The sequence below is a fragment of the Platalea leucorodia genome (assembly GCF_965183815.1).
Source record: "Platalea leucorodia genome assembly, chromosome: 10".
Classification (NCBI taxonomy): Eukaryota; Metazoa; Chordata; class Aves; order Pelecaniformes; family Threskiornithidae; genus Platalea; species Platalea leucorodia.
The window spans coordinates 3,021,863-3,034,591 of NC_138832.1; the positions used below are offsets into that span (position 1 = coordinate 3,021,863).

General features: G+C 34.8%; 1 protein-coding gene across 1 annotated transcript in view; it reads left to right on the forward strand.

The window, feature by feature from the left end:
* Positions 1 to 12,729, forward strand: part of LOC309595686 (connector enhancer of kinase suppressor of ras 2-like) — a gene marked incomplete at its 5' end in the record, with an annotated part of 209,411 nt that overhangs the window by 128,856 nt on the left and 67,826 nt on the right. Inside the window, one exon of the mRNA XM_082322943.1 lies at positions 175 to 243. Within this exon, the coding sequence (XP_082179069.1) occupies positions 175 to 243 (69 nt within the window). The remainder of the gene's footprint in view (positions 1 to 174; positions 244 to 12,729) is intronic.

Sequence of the window (12,729 nt, forward strand, 5' to 3'; positions counted from 1 at the left end):
GTTCCTTATAAATACAGTTTTTATAAATATGACCAATTATTGTTATTTCATAACAATAATACTTCTTTAGGGACAGCTTTCTTGCCTCCTTCAACATTCATTGTTTTAATTCCTGCTCTTCCCTTTCCCCTCCACACCCCCCATGTAAAGTTAATTATTATCTTTTGTCCTTAGTCTCCTGCTGACCAGTGTAAGAAAATCCATGCCGGTGATGAGGTGATCCAGGTCAACCACCAAACCGTGGTAAGTATTTTGGAAATTTTGCTCTGCAGACTTTGCCTATTCCCACTGATGAAAAGGTAATAATTCTTCTTAGAAGGTAACTTTGCCAAACTAGATTATTATTTATGTGTTTTAAAATATCACAACCACTGCTTATGCTTAATAAGAAAAGGCACAAGTTGAGTCAGTAACCAGCCCAGAAGGATTAAGCCAAATTTACATTTTCCACTGCTGCTGTTCAACATCATACTCTTTCTATAAGGAGATCCCAGAATATTTCATTGAAGTTCTTAGACTTCTCGTTATGGATATGCCAGCTGTTTTAACTTTTTCTCTTAAACGGAATTTTGCATTCTGTTTAATATGGGTTTCAGTTTAAAAATGCAGAAGTGCTGTAACAGCCATATATTCTGAATCTTCTGGGGGAAAAAAACATAAAGACGATTAAAGTGTTGATAAAACATCTGTCAGACTTTGCTTTTGTGCATTCTTGCATGCAGATTTACTTTTAAACAGAAGAGCAGTTTTATAAAGTTAATGAAACTATTAATCTGTTTAAAATCACATAAGCCTGTGTATGCAGAAGTGTATACTGGGCCTAAGGTATTGTAGTGCATGATTTGCGTACATTTAAACGTGCCTACCATCGCATTTCTTTCACAGCTGTATGCTGTGTTGTGTAACTGTGTGTATATAAAACTACATTTCGTTTCATGTAGAAATGCAGGAATAATATGTTTCTGCAGCGTTCATAGAATTGTATCCTGACTTAAAACACAGGTGGCTTCACTGAAGAATTCATAATTTTTTTTTTAGAATAAATTATTTGTAATTGAGCTTTAAAAGCCTATCAGAGTGCCTATCTAAAAGCCTATCAGAACCTCATCCAAGGTTGAATGATTATATTTTTCTTTGTGTTTTGTGATGACACAAGCTGCTGCCTTATAACTGATGTTAGTTCCAATGTTGATGATTACTGAAAAAACTGCAGTCAAATTTTGTCCCAGTACTATCTTAAGTCATAGGGTCTGTCCCTTTTAAAAAAAAAATAAAATTGTATGTTGCAGAGTAATGGAAGCAGTGTTGCTGGAACTACATGTGAAAAGAATACTTGTATTTATTACCTGTTAGGCATGAGTAGCGTTGTGACAATGATGATAACTTCCTTAAGTGCTTATAATTTAGCCATTTAACTTTGTCTTGCTGAACCCCATCTACAAACATGGCAGCAGCAAAATTAAGAAATCTCTTTCTGTCTGTCATTTGTGTGAGGTGGAAATATGAAAGTCTGACTATTAAAATCTTATGATTAGAGAGCAAATATTTTCTCTTGAAAAGAACTATAACAGTCATTTACACTTTAAATCTTAATGCAACATGCAGCTCTTATCTATATTAGAGAGGTTCTATGAGTTGTCATAGTTCCAAGTTGAAATATGCGTTAGACTGGCTTTCTCCATCAAACGTACTCTTCAAGTGACAGACCTGATTTAATCTTTACTCACATTAGGTGAAATCCCCTCATTCAACTACTCACAAACTGGCTTTCTGAATAGCAGTTCTTTCCATGTGTGTTACTACAACAGGCCCAAGGTGTTTGATACTTGCAATCCCTTTCCAGCCACGGGCACGGTACCAAGAGCTGAGTCGAGTGGCATAAAATACTTTTTTCTGAAAAAAAAAAACACTATTAATTATTCCTTTGGAAATAGATAACAAGCTAAGAAAAGAGATAAATGGCAAGCTGTTTCTTTTGGAAATTTATTCTTCCTTTGAAATGGCTGGGAAAGTCTCATTCTGTCTTCACTGTGACTTTGGAAAGTCAGTAATATTGAGTGTTTGCATGTTTCAGAGGCTGCATGTCCAACCCTCTTCCCCTCATGGATTGGAAGTTTTAACGTTTTAAGTATCCCTTTGATCTTCAAATGTGCCCTTTAAGTCAAGTCACTTCTGGTACGTCTTGCTGCAAACTACACTTAGCTGTGTTCCTTCTTCACCCAAGTTATCACAAGTTGTGATGATCGATATCATGCTTATAATTGTCATTATTTCTCTTAGCAGGCTAGAATAATTCAAAGGCAACAGCTCATTAAATATCCACATAGTCAATATTTTAATACTAGCAAGACCAGCTCATAAAATGAGGTGTAACCCGTTTGAAATTAATTACCGGGGCAGGGGGGGCAGTTGAGTAACCTTACAAAAGAAAGGCTTGCATATCTGTGGTGGTCTTACAGGTTTTCCAGAGCTGTAAACTGTTGCTCACCAAGTGGAGGAGCATGGGTTTGTGCCTGCACAGAGTCCTCGCTAGAACCTAACACTTCCTCATGCCAGCCTTTGACTCCACAGCTTAGCAAAAGCAAGTGCTAGTAGAAGTAAAATCGTAAAAGAGAAAAATACAAAGCAATTTGAAATTATACCTAGCCAAGATGTGCTTGTTCAGCTGCTTTGTACTTCTCACTTCTCTCACAATGTTCTCCAGCCATTTTTCTTGCCTGGTAGTTGGTAGCGCCATTTCTACCATTAGTTTGGTTTCTAGACTGGAGATTAAATGCTTTGTTCTTTCTCTTGCTCGCTCTTTCTCTCGCTCTTTCAGTTTTTTAACTGAAATGTAGCACCTTCATTCCCTCTAAAATAAAATTGCAGCAAAAGTTTGCATTGATTTATAACCAGTTAGGATGGCTTGCATTTTCTCTTTACCTTGTTCTGGAGCTGAAAGAAGTGGAGTGTTTCTTTATTTCTCTAATGTATCATTCTGTTCAGTTTATTTCATGTGAAGCATTTAGCATTGCCCTGTGAAGGGGCAAATTATTACATTTATTATCCTAAATACTTCCTGGGTGGTTACAGAATTTTCAAGATAGATAGTTAAGATATTACTTACAATATATGTATCGGGTGAAATCCATGGTCTCGAGTGTCATGTTAGTTTTCCATAGAGACTCTACTTAAAGCATTAAAAGCCTAGGTAATAAAAATATAGGTGTTATTGCTTATTCCTGCTTTTACCTGTTCATTGGTAAGGGAGGCTCTATGCTTTCATAAAACGTACACACAGGTTAAGTTACACAATGTAAAGATGCAGAAATATACTTTCTTCAGATATTTGTATGCTTCAGAGATTCTGCATCCCACAGATTTTATCTTTGTTGTCCTAACAAAGACATTTTCTTAAGATCGACGTTTCTGTAGCATTTGGTAGTCTATCAAATACAAATCCCATTCAACACAATGTGTTTTGAAAGAATCTGTTCTGAAGATGATTAGATACAGTCATTTTGTATTGCCACTAGTGAAAATACTTTCCTGATAGAGAAAGTATGGATCTCTTTTAATAGATTCCAATCCTATAACTGACTACTGGCATCATTTAATCTGATTTTGACCGAACTAGGCCAATGTATTTTCTGGATAAATTCATATTGGTCATTTCATAAGATCATTTGAGTTTTAAAAATTTCATTTTTGTTCCCATAACCTGTAAAAAATTGTTCTGATAGTTAATTATTCTCATGGCTGAGAATAATAAAAGTCATTTTATTTGTAGTCTACATTTGTCTGGCACAAGCTTCCAGTCCCTTGATTTTGATATATTTTTATCTATGAGATTGGAGAGCAGGTTTCTCATTTAGGTATTTTCAGGATGCAATCAAATTGCCTCTTCACTTTTTTTTGGTAAGCTAGATAATTTGAGCACTTCCAGTTTGTCATCCTAATGCATGACCCTCCTCAACAAGCTCTTTAAATTCCCAACTGTGATACTTTGCATATTTAACATTGAGCTGCAAAGCTGTACAGTGAAAGCATTCATTCACGGGTAGGGCAATACTCCTGTGCTGAAATAGTACAAATGAGATTACATTAATGTAGCCATTACCGACTAGCTGTTTACTCCCGTTAAAAGGCTTGTGTTCATTTTTCATTCATACATAGGCAAAAATGAAACTAAGAGGACACTTTTCTTTGATTTTTTTTTTTTTCTTTAAAAACAAACCCTGTAATTTCAGTTCGTTTCACTCGTTCCATCAGGAAGTCCCTTTCAAGGGAAGAATCATTATCTGTTTTGAAACTGTGAGAGGAGTAAGCTTTTAAACTGGTTTAAGAAGATGTAGACTTGGAAATGGTAGTGTCCCTGCATTCGAGTGCAGTCAGCACAGATAACAGCATTTCTAATCCTGGAGGCACTTCTCTGGGCTTGTATAGCTAGAGCAGAGGATTAATTCTGCTGACAATGTCAGTGCCATTGAATTGCTGGATGCGTGGACTTAAGCATTTTGGGATCAATGTGACTAGAATATTTTGGCTGTATGTTTTCAAAATTATTGTTATTACCTACAATTAATACACTCATTTTATATAAAGCATTATCTGTAGTAAGTAAGAAATATCAGATAGCTAGGAGGTAGCTATATTCATACTTTTTTTTTTTTCTTGAAACCAGTTATATTAGCAAATATATTAAAAATATTAACAAGATGAGACCACTTGTTTTACTTTACTTTTCAAATAACTTCTCAATGTAGTTGAGAGTTTAAAAAAAAAAAAAGTTCAGAAAGTATCAAAGGAAAGCAGCTTACAAATTATATAATGCAACAATTGAAAGAGTTAGAAATAAAAGACTTACTACGTGGAATCTGGTCTAACCAAGGAACACTCTGTAATACAATTACAAAGATCAAAGAAAAAATAATAGTACTTTAGGCAAGAAATTAATTAAATCAGGCGGTTCACCACTGGCTGTTAACATCATTTAATCATTATCCAATTTCCTTATTTGCTTTTCTGCTTGTCCTTCTTGCTTATTAGATTTTAATAAAACAGCATAAAAAACTTATAAGTTACACATTCTAAGTTCCTGCCACACTAACTCTGTTTTTCCCTACAGTAACAACAGGCACTAGTTCTGCCAGTGCCTTGTAGATTTTTACTTCCTCTCTTATAAAATTACACAGAAGTGCTGAATATGCCACTGTGCATTTATTTGTTTGCAAAATTAATATATACACCTTAGGTTCTGTGGATAGTATATTTTCTGCTGTTTAGTTGAACTAGTACATTTCATACTGTCTTTTTTTTAAGTTGTTTTATATATGGGACATGATTCTTTAGTCAGAGAATTGGGACTGTCATGCAGTGAAAACAGGGTAAAATTAAAGCTTAGATAGGCACTAGCCTAGAAACATTTGTTTCTTTCAATTTTCCATAACAAGGATAGTATCGAACATAGAACAAAGAGAAGAAAACGAATCATTATAAATATATCGGTATGTACATATTTGGGACGGAAGCAAAGATGGGTAATTTAATGCCAAATCATCTACATCTCAATTTACTGAAGAGACTGAAACTTTCAATTGCAGGTCCCTAAGCAAGTGTTTTTAATGAATTGTCTGCTTTAGGATAACATTGTATGCTGGGGAAATGTAAGAAGGCAAAACTTCCTAGTCAATAGTTCGCAAGATTTTTGTAGGTGATTTAGAGAGGAAAAGATAATTAACGACATGAAGGAAAATGGCATGTTAGGTGAAATGCAGCATAGATTTATGACAATTGAATTGTGTTGATATTTTATCTTTGATAATTTTTCAGACAAAAGAAATATTGCAGATCCAAACAAGTATTGATCTAGCTGCCTGACCGTCTGTAAAATATTTGATCTACTTCTGTATAGAAAAGTGTCTGATAATCTAGGGAAAACTGACTTTTCAGAAAACTGAAAACTTCTTTTAGGAGAGCGCAATGATAATGCTTTTAGTAATTCCTGTTGAAAGCTAGATGTTACTCAGGAGCAACTGGCAAGACTCCAGAAATAAGAATGTAGTAATTAATCCCAAATCAACTGAGCAGCATAGAGGTGATGTGACTGAAAATGGCAAAGATGAACTTGGAATTAATCAGAAACATGTTTCCAGGAGAAACCATTTTAATGCCATCATCTTGACATTGGTAATATCTTGTCTGAAATACTGTGTGATGTTTGGGTCATTTACAGTCATCAAAGGTGTGAAGTTACATATGAATATTAAAAAAAAAAGTAATGGGTACAAAAGAAAATGTATAATCTGTCTCTCATGAAGAGAATTTTTTTAAGGATTTCAATTTGGTTAACCCAGCCAGCCAGGTCTGAGACAGAATTCCACTTTCTTAACAGACAGAGGTTATAAAGACAAGACAGAGAAAGAACTCTTTAAGGTAAAAAACAATGTTGTGCAAGAGCAAGCATCCATACAAACATCTGTAAGTATATCTGTAGTAGAATTTAAGAGCTCTGCCTAGGATGGTCGTTGAAGAACTGGTGAAAATGATTACGTTATAGTTGCCTGCAGCTAGGTAAACAAATGGAGGTAGTAGCCTAGAAGGGCTTTTTTGGTTCTAACACCTTTGTTTTGTTGTGCTTGTTATGTTATCTCTAAGTAGCTGGGTTTTTTAACTAATGTAGTTGCATTTTGATACTTGATAAGGTTATTCTTTAGAATTATGTATGCTATGCTTTTAATACTTAAAGGGGGCTTATAAGAAAGATGGGGACAGACTTCTTAGTAGGGTTTGTTGCAATAGGACAAGGGGGAATGGTTTTACACTAAAAGAGGGGAGATTTAGACTATATACAAGGAAGAATTTTTTTATGATGAGGGTGAATACTGGAATAGGCTGCCCAGAGAGGTGGTAGATGCCCCATCGCTGGAAACATTCAAGGCCAGGTTGGACGGGGCTCTGAGCAACCTGATCGAGTTGAAGATGTCCCTGCTCATTGGAGCGGGGTTGGACTAGATGACCTTTAAAGGTCCCTTCCAACCCAAGCTATTCTATGATTCTAAATACATGATCAGCAGCCTAATACCTTTTCATGTTGGTCATTGTCAGTTACATACTTTAAATTAAGTCTGTCGAGAGCCCTGGCACGATGAAATAATTTCAGTACTAATTTATTGGTGTTAAGATATTTATTGAATTAATATCCTAGGTGTATGTTTGTTGAATTCTAAATCTGACTCTTAATGAGAGCTCATTTTAGATGGAGGTAAATCTGTAAATGTAGTGCTGGGTCACACCATCTGTGTTTCAGCACATTGTGTGTTGTGAAATACAAGTAGGAAAAGGAAAGACAAAAGATGTCATGAGAATTACAACTTCTTCCCCCAAAAGATGTCATTCTGTTTCCAAACAAGTTGCCACACGTTACCTATTCTCAGGATTCTGCCTTTCAAAAAGGCTTAGTAATGCATGTCTTCCAGCAGCAGATCTTGCATCTTCTTGGAATCGTGCTGTATTTCTCCATTAGTTAATGAAAATAGCTATGTAAGATAATGGGAGAACATTTGTTTTTCCATCATCAATTATTGTTAGTAACAGTTAGGATGTTAATAAGAAGAGTGAATCAGCTACAGGTGTTAATGACGAGCTTCCCATTTAGTGACAGAAAGTAGTCTTATGATCTTCCAGCACATTTTTGTCTAATAATAATTTCTGACTTCCATGTTAATCAAACCAATTCCCTTGATTAATTCCCTAATGAGGCAAAGTGAATTATAGACTTAAAATACGAAAGGATGATAGTCTGTTTCCTTAAAAAAAAAGTTGAGTTTAAACAAGTCTTTTTTTTTTTTTTTTTAATGCAAATATGAAGAGAGGTCATACTCTTGAGGTTCAAGTAAGGATCCAGATGGCTTTGCTTATGTATTTGAAGAGCCTTGAGGGGAAACATCTGTCCTGGTTCATGTAAGGGTTACTGCAGTCAAAGCAGAACTACTTGTTTTCAGGTGGTGTGCAATATAGTATGTTCTAAATATTTAGAAAATAATCTGTACTATTGATTTCCAGATCAAATGCCTAACAAGGTAATTTTTAAATTCCTGTTTAGTTAATGCTCTGTCTCTCTCCATCCTAGGTAACATTAAAGCTGGCATATGATAGAGTGAGTAGAATATGCACAAGTCTCACCAATAAATTAAGGTGTAACCTACCTGCCTTCTGTGAGGTGCACTACGTATTTTGTATTTCTTCGAACTTTTTCATTTTTCAGAGTCCTGATAGACGTTTAGGGTTTGATAAGTCAGTGAAGGAGCTGAGGAACCACACTTCCGCTTTATCCCCAGAATTTTCAGGAAAAGCAGAAAGGAATATAGGTATTCTATCCATTATGCACTTCTAGTTTCACTATCTGAGCTGTGTCTTCTAAATTTGCACCATAACAAATATGTATAATGTGTTTTGAAGGAATTGGCATGGAGGTGAATAACTGTTCGGTGGTTTTGACTACTGGAATCCTTTGATAAGCACCATCATGTTCAACAGGCCAGCTGTTTTTTCCGTTCCTTTTAATAGATGAATATATCGTGCACTTAATGCCCATGCAGTCATCCACAAATGCACCAGTTTGTGTTTTCTTCAGTCTTTTTTTTTTTTTGTGAGTATGTCTGTAACATTAAGAATTTTTTGTATCAGAATGTTTTTCATACAGATCATCAGAGAGTGGTCAGGTAGCCTTTATTTTAAAAAAAAGGAGAAAAGGTCCTTGTCCAGCATGAACAGAGTTTGGATTTATAAAAATGCCAAAATCTCTATTGCTGATAGTATGCGTTCCGAATCCCATTCATACAAATCTAGATCTGCTAAATGAGAAGGAACAAAGTCAGTAGAGGAAGACTCTAAAGAAGATGTTGGAGAACTAGAAAACAAGCTAGTTTACTGTAGGTTAATGAAAGTGAGTTATGTTTTTCTGAACGTATTAGTTATGCAGTCCCAGCTACAAAATAATCAGGTTTAGATATACAAAATTACTACAGCATTGTGGATATTTAAATAATTATACTTTTATGGCAAAGAAATTTAGTATCATAGGGATTAATATTTTTGGAACTATTATTTTTGAAGTTACTATATTTTTGCAGTTTCCACTAATTATCTGGCTTGTACTTTCTATGAGAAAACTAACGAATCCTTTAACATAGGCAGTAGTACACATTTTTTTTCCCTGGAGCCCTTCTCTCCACACCGAGGATGTACAAACCGATACAAATTATGGATTAGAGTGATCCTAAGTGTAAACGACCAAAATCTTAAACTTCTGCCTGCCTCTTAACATTTGCAGTGACTTGGTTTGTATTCTTCTAGGTTTCTTCCATATTTAGCATCTAAATAAAAAAAAATGGCTAAAATTAAGAAGTTAATCATTTTAAGACAGTAAGTATCAAAGTTTTGGTGATTCTAATCTTTTTACAAACTCTGTGTCTATCACTGTGGTAGCAATTCTCATTGCTGATCTCTGACTGTATTTTGTTTGTCCTTTGAGTTATGAAGTAAGAAAACAGCAGGCATGTGGCTTTCCACATTCTAGGTTTTGTAGGCCCAGCTTATAAAGAGAGGAAAAATAGTACACCGTATTTCAATATGCAAATACATTTAGCAGAGAACAGTGCACCATGACTAGAGCTTTACTATACTGCGCAAAGATGACATAATAATGTCCTTCTGAGTTTGTTGATTTGAATTTAATGGGTATCCTAATTGCTCTAATTTAATTAATTCAGGAAAATAAAAAAAAAAAAAATCACACTAGTCTCTCTTTCTTTCATTAGTCTAATCTTAACTTTCATTACTAAGTGAAATATCTTAACCCATATTGTAGAATCTGATTAACTGAATGTACATGGTAAAAATCTTAGAGGAGCAAAATACCCTTTTGCTGAATACATCTTACCATAGCTAGAAGGTAGTAATTGCTATTAAAGACTGATTCTTTAAGAATAAATGTCAAAATCTGTCTCAAGGACTGGTTTTCAAGTAAGATTTTTAATCAATTGTAATGACTTCTATTTTTCAAAGATATTTTTAGTAATACAATTTATAATAACATGTCCAAATTCCTAAGAGCATTTAATCATAGCCTAGTAGTAATGACTGCAGCCTGTTCTCTAATAGATCTTGGTATTTAATGGTTTTGGCATTAAGGTTCTCATTGGAATAATTTATTATTAACTTAATTATTTATCATTCTTTTCTAAAAGGAGCTCATGGAACTCTAAAGACTTCAGCATTATGAAAATTACCTCAATCTATAAAAATCAAAATTAGTTCATTTTTAATTCTATAATTGAGTAAAAATATATATATAGCCTCTGTCATTTTATAAACAAAGCCCAAACTAGAAGAGTTTGTATGGAATGCAAGTTGACATATTAGCGTTTGTTTGGCTGTAGCCTGTTTATAGCTACTGCCATTTCCTGGTTTCCTGTGGCCAGTGCATTTTTAGAAAGTTTTCAATAGAACAACAACATTGAAAATAGAATGGAACTTTAAAAAACTATTAAAATCCATTTTAGAATTACGACACATATTGCAGTTCTTTCCAAGCCAAATATTCACACTTGGGATCCTGGCTTCGGCCCACTGTGGAGACAGGCTAGACCCTTACACTTGATATCTTAACTTCTCTTCAGCCCTTATAAGAAGACTTGAACGGAATTCTCTTCAAGGTTGCCTTTATTATTTTCCCTCCATCGTCATCTGTAATCGTGCTCTAAGAGGAAGTAATTATAAACCATACCTGATATAATAGGTGATATATGTAGACTGCTCTGATTCCGAACACCTTTTTTTTTTCCTTGTGTTTTAATAGCAATGGGAATACACATTTTGGTCAGAAGAGCAATGATGATTAAAGTGTTACAGTGAACTCTGACAGGTCAAACGTAGTCAAAAAGCATAGCAAACATAATGGCACTTAATGCTTGCATATACTTGTACTTAATACTTGTATAACTGCTCTTGTATTCCCGAAGCTTTTCATTTTTAAATGTTCGCTTTAAGGCTGCTGCAATTTGGCCTCAGCAAGGTTGTGTCTGGAGAGCTGCTGTATGAACACAGCGTTCCAATTCCTGTTCAGTACAGATCAGCTTGACACTAGGGCTTAAGACTTGTGGTAGTTATAACATTTATGACAGGTCTTTACTATGGTCATTTATTGCTACTGTAAAAATCTGCCATGTCTGGAATAGAAAATGGAGGGAAAGGTCTAACACAGGTGCTAGGGGCTCAGCTATTCTGGGAAAGAAATTGACTTTTGAAAAAATATTCTGTGCAGGATTGGATCCACACCGCTTTGTTTAGCAGAACTGTGGGTAGGAAGTAACCGTCAGTGTTCAAATTAAAACCTGACTAGCTTAAGTAATGTGTTAAAAAGGACGCAATGCTTATAAAGGGTAAGTGGAGAGTCTGTCCTGCACCTATTCACTTTCCTTGGGTGGCAAATCTAGAAATCATGTGTGAATAGAAGAAGGTGCAAATAAGTAAGGCTAGGAAAATCCACCAAAGTCCTCCTTATAAATACTTGCGCATGCCTTGCTGTTTCCCAGAGCCGAATGTGAACCGGTAACCTAAGTGTCACTTGCAAGTGATTACTCTTTCCAGTAATTTCTTTCTAGGTAGGCTTGTTCTTGTAATTTTAGTGACTTTAGCAAGATCCTTGGTATACTTCCTGAAAATAACAAGATGAGACTAAAAGGGGGCAATAGCTTAGTCCTTGGGACCCAGGGCTAAGGTTAGGTGTGGGTAACTAAGAGTCTGCTTTAGTCGTACCGTTTTTCTGACGTCAATGGAAGAACAACACATTTCAAAATTCGTGGTGTAGGTCTGGTTATCTAGATCAGGCACAAGTATGTTAACAAAAAATACAAGCTTTAGAAGTGAATGTTAACAAATCCTATAAGCGTTGCAATATATTTCTGTCTGCCAGTAGTAATTTGAGTATTACATAGGTTACATTTTTTGAGACTGTAATATAAAGAAACCTTTTCAATAATAGTGTTACTTGGGAAATTGGGCAAACCAGCTTTCATGATAAGTCACTGTGAAGTGCTAAGTGGTAGGAATTTCTTATTTTATTCATAGCAAACAATCTAATACGTCAGTTGCATATAGGAAGGGCAACAGGACTGCTGCGCGGAGCCAAATTTATTCTCTTAGTTAAACTAGTACAATTCCACTGATTTCAGTGGTGTAACTTGGAAGAAAGATTGGTTCAAGTTTTTAAAAAATGTGATTTTTTTTTATGAATTTCACTTTCAGTTCTGAATTTACATATCTGACTGTTTTAATACCTCCTTTTGTTTTTTCTCATGTGTCTGTGGAAATATGGATAGACATTCAGAAGCACTTAAATGTGTAAGAAACTACTTATCATAAACATCTTTATATACTCTCATTTATATTATTATTCAGTTTTAAAACCTCTTCAGCCATTCAGGATAACAAGATAGTGTAAACATGCATTTAAAAAGAAAAAAAACCCATAAAAATACATTTTCTGTTTTCACGTATAAACAGTTCATGGTAAATTCATATTTAAATAATCAAGAAGATTAAGCAATGACTCTAAGTAGCTTTTTGTGAGAGGCACGCATAAAATCCTTTCAGTACTAGTGATGGGTTTTTTTACGGCTATGTTTACAATTTATAGTAACTTGAATTACTCAGCTCTATCCAGGGGCTGTATAGCTAAATCAAGTA